Source organism: Mus caroli, chromosome 18 (genome assembly GCF_900094665.2).
Source record: "Mus caroli chromosome 18, CAROLI_EIJ_v1.1, whole genome shotgun sequence".
NCBI lineage: Eukaryota > Metazoa > Chordata > Mammalia > Rodentia > Muridae > Mus > Mus caroli.
The window spans coordinates 55,354,345-55,371,853 of record NC_034587.1 but is presented as its reverse complement, the minus strand read 5'-3'; the positions used below and the strand labels follow the sequence as shown (position 1 = coordinate 55,371,853).

Below are 17,509 nucleotides of genomic sequence, written 5' to 3'. Positions count from 1 at the left end.
ATATTTTAAAATATTAATTTTAGGATGCAAAATTTTAAATGTTGATTCAGAAAGTGATAAAAACCTAAAGAGGATATGCATGGACATTCTCTTCCACAATTCTTAAAGTCGATCGCAGCCACGTACCTGGCACACGCACACCGTACACGTTTGCTTCCTGGATGAAGTCCAACCTCCCAAGCACATCAGCGACCTCTGTGGTTGCAACATTTTCTCCTTTCCACCTAAATGACAGACCCTTAAGAGCTCATGCATGTGAAGAGCCAAATGACAGATGATCCCTAAGAACACATGTATTTGAAGAGCCAGGTTCTGCTTTCAGTTTAGCGACTGGCATTTGGCTCTGTGAAGCACCTAGTAGCCCAAACCAACTAGTTTCCAGGCAAAAGCCACGTGTGCAGAAGCTTTTCGTTCAGAGTTCAATAAACTCAGCAGCTGGGGTTTGGTTAAAACAACTTAAGAGTTTTATGGGTATAAATTGTTCACTGAAAGAGAGCGGTGAAACAAAATGGTGAGGAATATATCTGTACAAAATCACTACTGTGTGCAATAATAAAAATTAAGTTTAAGGCTTTATCCTTGGAGGTAGGAACTAAGGAAATACTATAGTTACATCAGCATTGTAACCCACCTTACTTTCTAGGCATGAATGCCTCCACTTCTGCTATTTTAATGAGGACAATTTTATATGATGAGAACTTGGGCATACTTCTTACATATTCCCTATTTGTCTATTCACGAAAGCCCTTGCTAAATACTTACTCTATGCTCCTGACTATTTTATAGCCGTTGAATAACAAAATAAAATAAAGTTTTATGATAGGCTAAGACAAGCTTGAGAAATTAGAAAATAAAACGTTAAAACAAATTAGTAATTCTTTTCATCACATCAAAAGTCATCTCAGGACTGGCGAGACATGTTGGTGAGTGGCAAGGCACCTGCCACTGAATCAGAGTTTAACCCCTGAAACAGACATAGTTAGAACCAACTCCCAAAAGTCACATGCATGGTGTGGCATTTCCAGCCTTCCCCATAGAGAAATAAGAAATAAGGAAGAAAGAAAAAAAAGTGATTCGTTTATACAACAGAATTCTAATCAGCTATTAAAAACAAGGACATCATAAAATTTCAGGCAAATGTATGGGACTAGAAAATATCATCCTGAGTGAGGTAAGCCAGCCACAAAAGGTCATGCATGGCATGTACTCAGAAGTGATATGAGCCATAAAGTACAGGAAACCCATGCTACATACCCAATGAAGCCTAATAACAAGGTGGGCACAAGGGAGGATGATGCTTACATCTCACTCAGAAGGAGAAATAAAGTTGTTTTTGAACAGGGAGAGAACTGGGTAGTAGAGGAGATGGGAAGAGTAAGTAGGGGATCAGTCATAGGGAGAACTGAGGAGAGAGGGCCAGGAGAGTGGCCAGAAATTGGCAGAGATGAGGCGGGCATCTCTAGGAGGCGGGCATCTCTAGGATGTATCAGAGACCTGGGCTTGGGCAGGCTTTAGGGTGTTTATGACGATGACTCGAGCTGAGACTCCTAGCAGTGGGGAATATGGAGCATGACATGGCCACTCTCTGAAGCCAAGTAGGAAAGATAATTTCCCCAGAGGAAAGATAAGGATACCAATACACCCACAAAACCTTCAACCCAAAATTTGTCCTGCCAACAAGAAGCGCAGGGACAAGAAGCAGACTGAAAGAATGTCGAACCAATGACTGACCCAACTTGAGATCGATCCCATGGGCAAGAACCAATCCCTAGCGCTATTAATGGTGCTCTGTTATGCTTACAAGAACCTATCATGACAGTACTCTGAGAGGCTCCACCCAGAAGTTGACTGAAACAGACGTGGAGACCCACACACAGCCAAACCTTAGACAGAGCTCAGGAAATGTTGTGGCAGAGTTAGGGAAAGGATTGAGGAACCCAGAGGGGATGGGGATTCACAGGAAGACCAACAGAGTCAACTATCCTGGACCCTTGGGGGCTCACAGAGACTGAAATACCAACCAGAGAGCAGACAAGGGCTGGATCAACTCACCCACCCCACCAAACACACACATATGTAGCAGATAATCAGCTTGGTATTTGTGTGGATCCCCCCAACAACTAAAACACGGTTTTACTATGACTCTGTTGCCTGCCTATGGATCCTGGTCCCCTAACTGGGCCGTGTTGTCTAGCCTCGGTGGGAAAGGAGGTGCCTAGTCCTGCAGTGACTTGAGATGCCAGGGTGGGGTGGTGCTGATGGGGGACCTCAGCCTTCTCAGAGGAGAAGAGGAGGGGAGCTTGTGGGGTTGGGCTGTGTAAAGGGGGGGCTGGGAGGAGGAGGACTGTGATCTTGATACAAAGTGAATAAATAAATAAATACATACATAAATACATAAATACACAAATGAGGAAAAAAGAAAAACAATAACTGCAAAAAATAAAAAAAAATATTTCAAATACCAAAAAAAAAATAAATAAATAAAAAAATGACTTTAGACCCTATGGCTCCTCTGTATTTACCTAGTTCTAGCTTCACATGCTGCTCCTACTTTTGAACCTAAAAGTAAAGTTACTGATTGGGTATAATCTAGTTCATTTTTTAAAAGAACAACTATGGAGTTTGACATCAGAACTAAACTTGTAGTACATCTAGAAACAGATGGTGAGCCCATCTTTGTGCGGGAATCAATCATCTTGGAGCTGGACCCTGAGTATCCTCCCACTTTCCACAGAGGAGGGATTCACAGGCACAGGGCCTGCTGGGCATCCTGTGGTGCCATTCCTACCTGAAAGTGTCTCCAAGACGGTCCCAAAAATAAACGAAGTTCTCCTGATCTTGGAACATTAGGTCTCCAGTATTGAAGTACACGTCTCCCTTCCTAAACACATCAAAGAGCAGCTTGCTTTTCGTGTGCGTGTCCGAGCCAGCATAGCCGAAGAAAGGATTCTTCTTATTCACACGAGAAATGAGGAGACCAGGTTCTCCTGCAAGAGAAAAGGCCATTTTAGGATCACAAGAGTAATCAGTGCAGACACCACACGCACACCCAAGTCATAGCCGAGAAACCCAACCATTGTAACTTCATATTTTCCTTTATATTTGTTTCCATTCCACTCAATGGCATTTCTTCTTGGTGCCTGCATATAGCATATCTTTTCACAAACAACTTATCAAAAACAAAAGGCAAAAGAATCACACGAGAAGGAAATGTGAATTTAATTTCTCTTTTACTCTAGGTTGACCGACAAAGGGTAATGTCTCTTGGAACTGTACAAATTTTAACTCGGGTATTATTGAGAGCAAATAACACAATAATTTTAATAAGCTGGTAATAGCACTACCTATTAGCTTCCACACTTGCTCTGCCATTATAATTGTACTTATTTTGATGATCATTTGTTTGAAACTGGTGTTGCAATTCTAATTTTATTAAGAAGTAATGACCAGAAGGGTGAAGTCAGTAGTCTAAATCAGAAGAAGAAATAGATTCGGCACTCAACATGAAGCCTTTGAAGCAAAGAGTCCATGAAGTAGGCTGATCCAGTTAATGGCTCATTCTGTAAATCTTTGACAGGGGAGGGGAGAGCATTAGAAAGGGTTCCCTCCTCATGACACTTATTCATGTCATGACACTCACCCTTAGACATTTATCTGAAATCATTGTTCCAGTCAAGTCTACTTAGCGGAGGTTGGGCTTAGCCAACTGGTTTCACTTAAGGAAAAGGAAAGCAGAGATCACAGCTGCAGCCTTAAAGGTCCATGTTTGCCTCATTCTGGATTTGTTGCAGCGATGGATGAAGCAGTCACAGGGCTCTTAGCAAGGGCTGCTCCTCAGCCATTGGACAGTCCCTTCTGTCCCCTTATCTCCCTCTGGATAATAGCACACGTTCTACTTCTGTGGAGCCCCACTGCTTCTTTCTCTTGTCATTTCCATCCTCACTGGCCCCACCACCTCCGGCATCCTCTGCAGTTACACTGCAGATGTCACCTTAGAGTCCCTGTCCTTAGAGTCTTGAACATACATCCTCTCATTCTCAGCAAAAACCTCTAAGAAAGGGCTCGATGACAGTTCCATCTTACCAATGCAGAAAGGGAGGCAGACCAATGTCACACTGCTGTCACACAGAGAAGTTGGAGTACACATTTCAGAATGAGGTCCACATGCCCCCAAAGCCTCCCATATTCTGTGAAGCTTGTCAGGCTGCATTTAATAATGCAGAATTTTGAAAGACTCTTTTTTTTTCCCTCAAAATTATACTGTTTGTTTCTACTTCTCAGGGTGTAGGTACTAGCTTTTCCTCTGACAAATTATTGTAAATACTTTATAGGTCACGGGGTTTTCGTGTCTTTCCTGATGAGGCATAGTTGACACAATGAAGGGACAATGCTATAACACAAAACAAAGTGCAAGAGCCCATCGAGAGGACTCTAAAGTAAGCGCAGTCAGCATTTTTAGAATTGCTGAAATCCCAGGATTTAAGTTCCAGTTTCAGGGCTTACAAGGGTTCTAAACAACACTCTAAGAAAGACTTCAAGTTCTCCAAATCCTCCAAAGGTTTACTTTTTTCCTATTTTTATTAAGTGACTTATTATTTATTTCTATTTCATGTGCACTGGTGTTTTGCCTGTGTGTATGCATGTATGTTGAATCTCCTGCAACTGGAGTTACAGACAGTTGTGAACTGCCATGTGGGTGTTAAGAATTAAACTCAGATCTTCTGGAAGAGCAACCAGTGCTCTTAACCTCTGAGCCATCTCTCTAGCCCTCATTTTTTTTTTTTTTTTTTTTTTATCTTGGACAGTATCTGTGGAGTTGAATTAAGAAACATTTGAAAATGTTAATCTTATTAGTTTTAGTGTGCATGTGTGTGTGTGTGTGTGTATGTGTGTGTGTGTACACCAGTGCAGTTGAGTGCAGGTGCCCTCTCAGACCAAAGGCTCAAATCTCCTGGAGCTGGAGTTGAGGCAGTTGTGAGCAGTTGCGACCTGGGTACTGGGAAGTGAACTCTGGTCCTCTGCAAGAGCAATACCTCTGTACCATCTTCCCAGCCACTGAGCAACGTTGGATATTCTGAAGCTTGGGAGATTGTTAATTCTTTCTTTTATAATCTCTTCAGTAGCAGTAAGACAAACATAACAAGAATAACAGCAAAGCAGGCTTACAACTTGTATTATCATGTTGAAGCAAAGATCTAGGAAGTCATGTCTGGTGTGGTGTGAGGCAATATTCTGGAGTTTGGGTTACATTTACATAGATAATATCCATTCATTTCTAAGTGCATAGCCAAATGAGATGTCACTTAACTATTTTACAAGCTAGCTGGGGCTCAACATCCAACAGTTAAGCCAGTCCTCCTGCACTACACTTCAAGGTAAATCACCTTCTGAACAGTCAGTGTTTCATTGCTGAACTCAACATGGTGTGGACTCAGGTTCTTTGCTTAAGACAGCGACTTTGTAACCCATCTTACCTTTTCTTACACGGGAGCACCAGCCTTGTCCGTTCCGCAATGGCTCATCTTTCTGAAAGTCATACTTGATCAACTCAAAGGAGAAAAAAAGCTGCAAATCCAAAGTGAAGAATCAAATTGAGCATTTGGCTGGTTGTGCAAGAGCGGGGTCTGCGAACAGGATCTATGTTCAATTTAAAAAGGGAATCTTTTTACTGACAAAATAATTAAAGGAAGATTTGAAATTGGAAGTGGGAGGCACTAGTAATCGGGGCTCTCTGACACACATTCACTTTCGTTTCCTTTAGCTTGCTTCACCTGAATGCTGAGAGGCTTAACCATCAAAGGAGTGAGAGTGAGCTACAGAAGGTACCTGGCTCTGATTTATTTATTATTCTAACCATGGGCAGAGGGACCCATTTCACAGTCTTTGAAAACATTTTCTCTAGAGGGAAGTTTTTTTTTCTTTTATTTTTATTGGATATTTTATTTATTTACATTTCAAATGTTATCTCCTTTCCTGATTCCCCCCACCCCTCCAGAGCCCCCTTTCTCATCCCCCTCCTCTTGCTTCTATGAGGGTGTGCCCCAATCCACCCACCCACTCCCACTTCCCCTACACTGGGGCATTGAGCCTTCACAGCACCAAGGGCCTCTTCTACCATTGATACTCAACAAGGTCATCCTCTGCTACATATGTGGCTGGAGCCATGGGGTCCCTCCATGTGGACTCTTTGGTTGGTAGTTTAGACCCTGGGAGTTCTGGTTGGTTGATATTGTTGTTCTTCCTATGGGTTGCAAACTCCTTCAGCTCCTTCAGTACTTTCTCTAATTCCTCCATTGCGGAACCCTGTAATCAGTCCAGTGGTTGGGTTCAAGCATCCGCCTCTGTATATGTCAAGCTGTGGCACAGCCTCTCAGGAAAAAGCTATATCAGGTTCTAGAGGTAAGATATCTCTATGATGTGAGGTCTGAACATCAGGATTTTTGTTACTGTCATTTTCCTCACGGCCTCCAGAAAAATGACCAACTAACTGCCTAAAAATTAGAGTAACCTTAACTACTGTTTGGCTTTACTCTAGGTCTGTCAAGTTAACTCCTTCAAACTACCATATAGTAGTCTTTCTATCACTGTGGCATGAGAAGATGATTTGGACAGAATCTCCTTCTCAGTTCAGAAGCCAGGTTAACTGAATGTCAATTCCCCTTCATCTTCGGAGGATCCGAGCTAGATGTTCATCCCCGTGTCCCAGCTGCCTGGCCCTGAGGTGGCCATATCACAGTATCATAATGATGCTGTGTATACAATGTACGTTGTTCCATCAGGTCTCATCTGAGAATGAACTTAAAGTTGGCCAGTCCAAACCCCTATTTTATCTATAAGAAAATTGAGGGTTTGTTTATTTGTTTGTTTGTTTGTTTGTTTATAATTTTATTTATTTATTTATTTTTGCTATTTAAGCCTGTAGCCTTATCAAATGGAATTAGAAAGAAGATTTAACCTGGAAGAGATGAATTGAAGCAGGATAAAATAACTCAGGCTGGTAAATGAGGAAGCAGAAGAGGGGGCAAAGATAAAAAACAAGGACACAATAAGAATTTTAAAAAGTGCCCAAGAAGAACAAGTAAATTAAAGAAAAGAGAATCACTAAGGTAAATATATTAATATTAAAGTATAAGTAGAAACCATAGCTGATGTTTTAGTCTCATTAAAAACAGCATGTACTCCGAACCACAATTCAACATCTGAAGGTTTTTTTAATGTTTAATTATATTTAGTTATTTACTGTGAGCACGTGTTTGTGTATGTGTATGGGCACATGTACGCCATCATGTGTAAGTGTGTGTGAGCATGTGTGTGAGTGAGCATGTGCACGCGTGCATGTGAGGTCAGAGAACCACCACTGGGAGCCAATTCTCCATGTGGACGTCCAAGAGGACACTTTAACCCAGTGAGCTCTCTCACCCTTTCACAGTCCCTCATTTCAACACCATTTAAATGACAGCATCTAACGTCAAGTGTGCACTTAGTCCAAGCCAAAGTGCTGAGACCTTAAGAGTTCTCTTTAAGCACTGGAGTGCTATAGGAAGCAGTGACTAATGTCATCCCACGTGAGGACAAAAGGCCATCAAAGCAAAGAACATACTAGTCCTCAGTACATAAAGGTTCTTTATTAAAATGCATGTTTATGTCATGCTGGTATATGTTGCTTTGATAACACAATATTACGATACTTGCTTAATGACTGGTGGAAACATTCAGTCCAGCTTTTATCATCTTGTTCCAACAGGAAGGAAGAGAGCCTTTTCTCTCACCCTTTTCTCTCTTATTTTATACTTTGAAACACTTTCCCAGCAACTTCAGTTATCTGCTTTGGTGACATTTGTTTTCAGTTAATTTGGCAACAGTGTACACCAGTGAGAGTCACTTCATGATGAATTACTGCTAGTGAGAATATTGTCAGATAGGTAGGACTTGACAGCGAAGGTAATTTTAATTCCACATGAAGTTAGACACATTCTAATAGCTCTGAAAAGTAGCCTGGATTGAAGCATAAGTGTCTAACTAGAGGCGTCTCCTCCTTTCTCTCTTTAAGAGGTTTCCACGAAACCAGGACTCCCCTCTCTATTTATATACCTCTCTTTTTTGTTTGTTTCTTTTGGGGAGTGTTTTACCTGCATATGTGTCTGTGTGTCCTGTGCTTGCAGTGCTCACAAAGGCCAGAAGTGGCATCAGCTCCCTTGAGGCTGGACTAAAGATACTTGTGAGTCACTATAAGGGTGGTGGGTATTGAACCCAGGTCCTTGGGGAGAGCAGCCAGTGCCCTTAACTAAGGAGCCATCTCCCTAGCTGCATCTACATGCCTTTCTATATTCAGATACATAATTGCTAAGGAACCCAAAAGTCATTTTCTTGATTAATAGACGAGGAAACTTTAACCAGGAGAAAAGCAACTTGCTCAGGTAGTGGAGTCCAATAGCAGCAGAGCTGACACTGGAGCTGGGCTATCTGTCTCTCTGTGTGAGAATTTTGCCTTGAAAGTGACGCCTGGCCTTCACCCTCAGTGTCTTAAGACCTTGGCATGCTGTTCTATTTAGGAATGCACTCGTTTGCCTGAGACACTCAGGCCAACTACATAACAACAATTGGATTTTGAAGTGGGGTCTCTAAGCCACACCTCAGTGGTGTAGCTGAGCTACATCATCTGCACTTCCAAGAGGAGGAGACGGAGGTCAGTCTTGTGGGTATCAGAGCTGTTCTGACTCTAGGGAAGACATATGGCCTTGCCCTTGATACTCTCCTGGATTCTGCCTGGGAGCTGTCCCCTCAGCTGCATTTAGCCTGTTCTTTAGCTGTAACCTTGAGTGTAACAGCCTCCAGTGAGCTGAGTCCTTGCCAAGTGTCAACCCTAAGGGTGGTCTTGGAGGCTCCTGAAGTGCATGTGATGTCAGAAGTGTAGGTTGTCTTATGAATGTGTTCCAACGTTGCATTTCGTGAACTTTGCTCTTGGCAAGGAGAAGCTTACACTTAAGATGATTAAACAGCCAGTAAAAAAAAAAATTAGGAAATAGGCTTTTTGACACTGTCATATTTTATTTTATATTATGTCCTTGGATTTACAGCTATGGAAGAAATACCACCTATACTTCTCTGCTATGTCCTATATATGTTAGTAATACACATATTTTGCATTTTTAGGTTTTGTTTCCATTCCACTTAGAGGCCTAAAGTGGGTCTGTTTAACTTCCTGTATTTAAATGGATTTAATGCTGGCCATCTAACTTTTTAAATTGAAGGTGACTTCTTCTAAGTTTTATTTGATCTTCAGATTGAGCAGATGTGTCCATTCAATGCATTTTTTTTTCAGAGAAGTACAGCATTCGTACAATTCAGATGTTTCTTATTCTCTGTTTATTTGTAAAACTTTTAGAACAGTCCTTTGTTGTTCTTATACTGGGAGAGCAATTTAACCATTACTAAAATCCTCGGATGAAGGATGAAGATACTTCTGTTTCTTTGTCTGGCCTCCCGCATTCTGTTTGCATTGAGAGATGCCTGGACCATGCTCCCTTATCGACCAAGCTATGGTTTGTACATCCCTGCCCACCCCCACCCCTCTTGCCTTAGCGTGACCTGGTTCTTTACGCTTTTTTTCATTCATGTCACTAGTATATTCTTTCCTGTCTCTTCCTCTGTATCATCCTTTCATTCTCTGGAACATAGTATGCCCTTCGGTTAAAGACTCAGATCTCTATGAGCATTTTAGTATAGTTAAAGGACTCATTCCCACCCACCCCCCCCCCCCCCCCCCCCCGTGATCAGTTCTTTTCTGCAAGAACAGTTAAGCACAGGCCGGAACCGTGCACAACTCCATAATCCTAGTCATTTTCTACCTAATGATGTTTACAGTCTGTTCTGCTTTTTAAACTTTTGATGTGTGATTCGTTTCTATTATAGGTTCAATTTTCTTCATTTTTTCCCCCTTTGAGCTGAACATGTTTAGTTTCTGATTCCTTCGCTGGACAATATCTTCCTTGAAACCTCCTCTCATTTGCACTCTTAATGTTTTGTGTGTTTGTTTGTTTGTTTTTTGGTTTCTCTGTATAGCCCTGGATGTCCTAGAACTCACTTTGTAGACCAGGCTGGCCTCGAACTCAGAAATCTGCCTGCCTCAGCCTCCCGAGTGCTGGGATTAAAGGCGTGCGCCACCACTGCCCGGCTTGAACTCTTAATTTTTAAAAAGCATCCCATTGGGATATTTTTCTGAGTCAATGGAAAAAAAATTATTTTGAAAGCGTGGCTTGGCCATTTTGAAGGACTTAGTATTTTTATGCAATCTCACTCTTTGCCTTCTGTATATAGTTTCCTTTTTCCCCAAGGCTTCTTTCTGCCTTCAATAGTTTTATGTTTAGCCTTTCCAAATTATTTCCCCAGGTGAAATGACCATACCAATGATAACGGCTACTCCTAACTTTGGTTTGAGTTTGCTTTGAATATTGCTTCCTGATTTCTATCTTATCCCATCAGTCACATTAGTGGGATGTCATCTCTTTAAGTGTCAGGGATTGCAGCTGTGACCACATTGGGGTTACAGGAAGCCACACTTTCTCCTTAGCTCATTCTCTCTACTTGGGAGTTTATTCCTTTCAAAGCAGCAAGCTTTCAAGTTTTAAGAGACACACTTATAATCCCTTTGCTTAATTATGGAATGGCCATTGAATTTTTTAAATTATTTGTACTGTAACCAGACAGCAGGTAGCTGAAATGATTTAAAAAAAGAGAGAAACTAGATTTTGTATGGTGTTAGGTTCAACTTTTAACATTTTTTTCAAGATATAATTAAGTAAACTAAAATGAATTGAAAATCAGTATTTTTCTAAAAAGTAAAAAATAAAAAAGGAGACAATTTTGTTTTTGTATATCACTGACATGACAGCAGTCTTCCAGGAGGAAGCTATAGTTATAGTGAATATAGGCCAGCAGTGTAAGCACAAGGCATCTCAGCCTGCTCTTGTTGGAAGTCTCTGCAGTGACTTGGAGTCACATATGGGCCTTCACTGGAATGCAATTGTTTTTAATTTCCTAAGCGTTGTGGCAATGTCTGTTAATTTTTCCCAAAACATTGAAATGAATGGGGGCTATACATTTAGTAGAAATAGGTTCCACATATGTCACTTAATTTAAGCAGTTTATTGTATTATTTAAATACCCTACATCACTAAAATTTTTAAAATTATCTTTATCTAAGTGTATTTTCTTCGTTTATGTATAGTATCTTTGTTATGTGCACGTGGCTTGTGAATGAATGTCCTGGGTGTGCAGGTAACTAAGGGGCCAGCAGAGGGCATCAGATTCCCAGGGAGCTGGAGTTAGGGACATAGAGCTAGGGTTGTCCAGACCAGTTGTGGCACATCCTACCCATTGACCCAGCTCTCCAGACCTTTGGTTCTGTCATTCTCTCCAGAACCTGCTTTGGTTCTGTCATTCTTAAAGTAGTATTACTGCTGTATATTATAACTTATAACTTATATAACTTATGGGGTATAAATGATAAAAAGATAAGGAGCTGTGGAGGGGAGATACTCAAGAGGAATGGAGAGACTTGTGGAGTCATCTCCACACTGCAGTCATCCCCACCCCACAGTCAATCATCCCCACCCTGCAATCAGTCATCCCCACCCTGCAGTCATCTCCATGCAGCAGATGCCACATTGCTGGGGTTTACCGATCAATCACCCACAGCCACCATTGCCTTTGCAAATGTGCCCAACTTCTAGAGCATACTCTGACTTTTCACAACATAGAAGTATAAGCTCTAGACAAGAGTGTGGACCTCAACGTACTATCTATAGAGAAACTGCTATACTTACACTGTAGAAGAAGTTTGCTCTCCCGACAGATCCAATCTTCCCAGTGTGGTTCATGAAGACTATGTTTCCCTCGGTAGCTCCATACAGTTCACACATTTTAATATTTCCAAATCTGTCCAAAAATTGCCTCCACACATCACTGCTCAAACCGTTTCCAACTGCCAAACGTACCCGATGGTCCTTTTCCCCTTCTCTCTGTTAGGAGAAAGGATTTCGCTTGTAAGTCATTTTAGTTCCCCACTCTCTCTTTTGCTGTTATTTATATGACAACTGAACTGTCCTAAAGTTGAATGGAGCATGTGCAGTAGCAGAAGAGAGAGACAAGCACAAGGGAACCACACAGTCCTGTTGAGAGTCAAGTCCAGCAGCTAATGCTGGGTAGGAGGGTTAGATCTGGTTCTCCTCCATATCTGGGAGGAAAACGTTCTTTCCAAATTACAAATCACAGACTCCTTTGATGAGGGGGTAGGCCTTCTAGGACGGGAAAAATGGCATTTTAGGATGAATTAAACTTTCAAAAGATTATGAAATGTTTATTTTCATTTATTACCTGTATAATTTTGCCACCAAGTAACCTTCAATTCCCAGCAGCGGAAGTAACAGTAAAAATTAAGTGCTTAGAGACAATTTGACAGAAATTGAGACAACTCGGCATAATTCATATTTAGAATGCACGACCTTCTCAACGTTTATTTGTATTTTGAGTTGAAGAGGAAATGGATTTTGTTCTATGTCCAAGAAACATAATGTCAATTAATGTGAATAATGTACATTTAAGTTCAAGTAAGACTGGATTATCATTGTAATCATGGTAAACTGATAATTTGCTCAGAACCACTTGTGGGTAAAATGTAAAAAGCAATGTTAAATAAGCAATAATAATGATAAAGTAGAGAGATCAATGGCCTTGACACTGACAATTTGATATGATCAGTTGATCGGAGTCTGTTTCTCTAAGCACCACCAAAATGGTTTAAAATGAAACATTTTAGTCTTTCAATGCTAAAGGATAAATAGACATGAACGTGAAGCTATTTGGGAAACACATAAAAGATGTGACTAGAAGTGGGTGAGCTGGATATTAAGCCTGTAGGTGGGAACCTAAGAAATGCTCCTCAATATCAAGAAACTATGAGAAAGAATGAGGGAGCTCTGTAGCCTGCCTGGGAGTCCTCGGTTACTTGTTCCTCATTGGCTAAGTGCTAGGAAAGTTACTCTCTGAATTCCAGAGGTAAGGAAACCAGTCTGGGTTGAGAAGCTACTGGACCCAAAGAACGTGACGAAAGTGCTTTTCAGATGAGAAATCCCCTTGACCTGATCACAATGACAATCTACGACACCACGGCTTTGAACGGGAGCAGTCAGTAATCAGAAAAATTAGTTAAGAGAAACTATATCGACGACTTTGGAAGTGCCTCCATGAAATGATTTGATCTCAGTTATGCTAAACTCTATTCTGAGCCCTTAGGTGCCAAATCCGAGGCATCTGTAATTAGATTTTAATACCGTTCTGAACGATTATTAAAGCATAGAGGTTTAAAGGTTAGAACGTGTCAAAAGAAGTCTAACATGAGTGGGTTGTGTGACAACTGTCCCAGAGAAAAATATATATTCCTGCAGAACAGTAAGAAACTGAGAAAACGAATAAACTTACCTGAACAATTTCTAAAAGGGCTGGGAGACTATCAGGTTATGTACTTAAGGTTGAAAATATCAAAAATAACAAATATCAGTATGGTGCTTAAACATTTTCTGGTAAAGTAAGTGGTAAGAAAAAAAGAGGGAAAAGGAGATGTGGAAAACTAGAGAAAGAGAGAAGGTGGAAGATTATTCTCAAGGAGGCCGGGAGGCTATTTATGGCTGGCTATTTTATATCCTATAAAAGCACTGTTGAAAACCTTAAAAACAAATCATACCTTCATAAGACTAAAAACCAAACATGAGCTCGAGTCAGAGAGATGGCGCGGTGGTTAAGAGCACTTGTTGCTCTTGCAGGGGAACTGAGTTGAGCTCCCAGCACCTGTGCCAGCTCACAACCATCTATAACTTGAGTGCCAGAAGTTCCGAGGACACTACACCCATGTAGAATACTCACATAGAAATATACACATTCACATACATTTAAAAATGTCTACAAAGATATGTAAAACTAAATACGGTACCTGACAGAACACAAAGGATGCGCTCAACACCAAACACATAGTGTTATTGATAGAGCAACAAACAAACAAAGAGCTAAAAGAGAAGAATGGGTCTAGAAAGCAGGGCACTCACATGTATGTGTGCATAGACATTTGCCCTTCAAGTTGATGATGCTTATAAGGTTTTTAATGTGCACAGTTAGACACAAGAGCTAGGATATAAATCTTCAAGGTCTATAACTGAATTAAAGTTTTATAAAATCACTGCATTTTCTGTAAAGTGGGAAAATACTACCTTATTATAGCATGTGACAAATTAAGGATTGATGTTGTACAATTTAAAGTAATTAGAGTACTCAAGGAACTCAAGGGAAAGCCTTTAAGTGTCTACAGTGAGTGTGTGAGTGTGTGGCATGCACGTGCATGCACGTGCATGCCACAGCCGGTATGTGTAGCAGGTTGGAGGATAACTTACGGGCATCAGCTCTCTCAGGTATTAAACTCAGGTCCTCGAGCTTGGCAGACAGTATCTTTACCAACTGAGCCAACTTTGTAGCCCAGAGGAAAACATTTAAAGAAAACAAAAGAAAGACTGTATATCTAAAAAGAGACAGTCAATGAATATATAATAAAAATAAAATTTCATGTAAAGATAAGTGAGGAATGGGGCAAATCACAGATCAAACAAACAAACAAGCAAACACTACCAACATCATAGAAGACTTAAGCTCAAATATGTCAGAAAATGTATTAAATATAAAATATAAATTCTGCATAGAAAACACTTTTTTTGTTTTTTTTTTTCCAAGACAGGGTTTCTCTGTATAGCCCTGGCTGTCCTGGAACTCACTCTGTAGACCAGGCTGGCCTGGAACTCAGGAATCAGCTTGCCTCTGCCTCCCAAGTGCTGGGATTAAAGGCATGCACCACCACTGCCTGGCCACACTTTCTTAATGCATAAATACATGAAGCCAAACTATATACAATGTGTAAGAAACAGGTCTTAGGTGCCAGACACATTCTTAGTGCTGTCAGGTTGATAGAACCTAGACTCACCTGTGACATAGTTCTCTTAGCCTGCCTCTGAGGAGATGCATTGATTAACTAATTGATGTAGAAGGCCCATGTTAACAGTGGGCAGAGCCATTCCTGGGGCAAGGGTTCCTGGACTGTGAGTGGTACATGCTAAGAATCAGTGTGACATTTGCTAAGAAGCAAAGGCAGTCATTGCCCTCTTCTTTGAGGACAGGCAGCGTGTGACCAGCTGTTCTTGCTGCCTGATTCCCCTGCTCCGATAGGCTGACATTGAACTGAGCTAATATAAAGCCTTTCCCTTTAAGCTGCTTTTATCAAGAGTATTTTATCACACGCCATGGGTTAGAAACTGCAGTAACAGCTGATACAAAACTTGAGAGTAGTCAGTTGGGCCAAGAAGAAGCTAGCACAAGCAAAGAACATCCTGTGGGGTTGGCTTTAACTACAGAAATGCTTTGGCTAATGAAGAATAGCATTTAGTAATTCATCAGAAGGATGACAACATTAAATTCCTTTTTGTTGAGTAACATAGTCAGGATATATAAAGCTCTATATTTGCAGATAAAGAGAAGCAGTGGATAGTCTCCATTGCTGGCCTCTCTCTGGTGCTGGCTGAGTAGGTGAGAAAAGAATCATAGAAACAAAGAAGCATGACATCAGCTTGATTGAATTTATGTGTATACACCATTAGGAGATGTTACTGAACAACACATACTCTCTTCTGGTATCCATAAAACATGTAGCAACATACATCAATCACATATCTAGCCTGTAGCAAGTCCTAAACTGATTCAAAGCACTGTCTGACATCAATTATTCAAATCTAGAAATTTTATAAATAATAACACAATTTTAAACACCCAATGAGAAGAAGAAAAAAATACCACTGAAATTAGAAGCATTTTAAACTAAGAAATAAAGAAAAATATTTTAAAAGCTCTCTTTCTCATGATATCAATAAATATATCCATGCACAGACAGATGTTTGTATATGTTTACATACCTATCAATCAATCAATCATTCAATCTACCTATCTACCTACCCATCTAATTGTTCATTCAAGGACATTACACAGAAGAGGACATATTATTTTTATAAATAATCAAATACAAATAGGTTATGATGTAGGCATACATGGTCTATGCCTATAAGTAGGGATGTCATAGAGTTATAATAATATGTGATTTTTAATAGAATAACAGTAACATGTTAGACTACTCTTTCAAGTATATCTCTGTAGAAAACAGCCTAAAAACATTAGGAACTATGGGTCCCAGAGAAAATTAGTTTACATTCCATACCAGGAAAGGCTCATCTCTCTTCTAGGAGAAATTTGAGATATAAAGAAAGAACTGATCTACCAGTAGCCTTTCAAAGTGACTCAGTACTCTCTACTCCAAGGGTATCATTCTTAAGCACTGTCACAGATTCATGACACAGATATGGACAGCATCTGTCTGGGCTGCCCTCTGCATGGTCCATGTGGACCCTATAAGGATAGAAATTTTCTGTAGACATGTGATAGGAATTGAAGTTCACGACCTGCTCTGTGCTGGGGCATGTAAGCTGTGTATACTGATTTGACCTCAGGGCTTTTTGCAGTTTTATGAAATTTCTGCTTGCTTGTTCTTGCTTAGGTGTTTGTCAAAAGGTTAAATGGGAACCATATATCCAACCAAGCACCTAATCACTATGCAAGAACATCGTTAGTCACCAGAGACAAATGACACTGTTGATAATAAATATGAAAAAATATTAACCTATGCTTTTTTTTATCACTACAAAATTTACACTTAGCCCTGGCAGGGATTCAGGGCACGTGAGATTCTGCACAGATTGCATAGAAGGCCATAGATTATTAGTACCACAACTGTGATCAGGCATTTAGTGACAGGTGTTAATGTTAGACACATGTATGCAAAACAGCCTATCAACTCCACTCCTTATTATACACAATCAGAAATATGTACATAATCTGCTAAAAGACTGGCATAAATATGACAATACACAGAGCACCATGAGTCAAATCAAGTCTTGTAAATGTGAGCAACCCAAACCCAACAACAGTAAATCATATTTCTTTATGGTATTCTCCTATACTAATGTAATGACCTCTCATTAGCTTTCTATTGCTGCCATACATGTCTCAGATGTAGCCATATAAACCCAAATGCATTACCTCTTATGGAGGCCATAGGCTGACATTGGCTGAAATGAGGTTGTTGACTGCTGGACTCTTATCTAGAGGTGTTAGAGGAATTCACTCCCAAGTCCATTCAGGTTCTCAGCAAGCTAGTTCCTTGAGGCTGTAGTACTATGTGCTGTGGACTGAGGGGATGTCTCAGGTCACAGGAGCCTCTCTTTAGTCTTGTAACATAGGCTTCTACATATAGGTCATCCTGAGTGAGGTAATCCAATCACAAAAGAACTCACATGATATGTACTCACTGATAAGTGGATATTAGCCCAGAAACTTAGAATACCCAAGATACAAGATACAATTTGCA

At 40.5% G+C, this 17,509-nt stretch overlaps 1 protein-coding gene across 1 annotated transcript in view; it reads right to left on the bottom strand.

Annotated features, from left to right (window-relative positions):
• Nucleotides 1-17,509, bottom strand: part of Slc27a6 (solute carrier family 27 member 6) — a 59,908-nt gene that overhangs the window by 4,572 nt on the left and 37,827 nt on the right. Inside the window, exons 5-8 of the mRNA XM_021150779.2 lie at nucleotides 11,826-12,020; nucleotides 5,475-5,565; nucleotides 2,789-2,987; nucleotides 127-224 (exon numbers count right to left, since the gene is read on the bottom strand). Of these exons, the coding sequence (XP_021006438.1) occupies nucleotides 127-224; nucleotides 2,789-2,987; nucleotides 5,475-5,565; nucleotides 11,826-12,020 (583 nt within the window). The remainder of the gene's footprint in view (nucleotides 1-126; nucleotides 225-2,788; nucleotides 2,988-5,474; nucleotides 5,566-11,825; nucleotides 12,021-17,509) is intronic.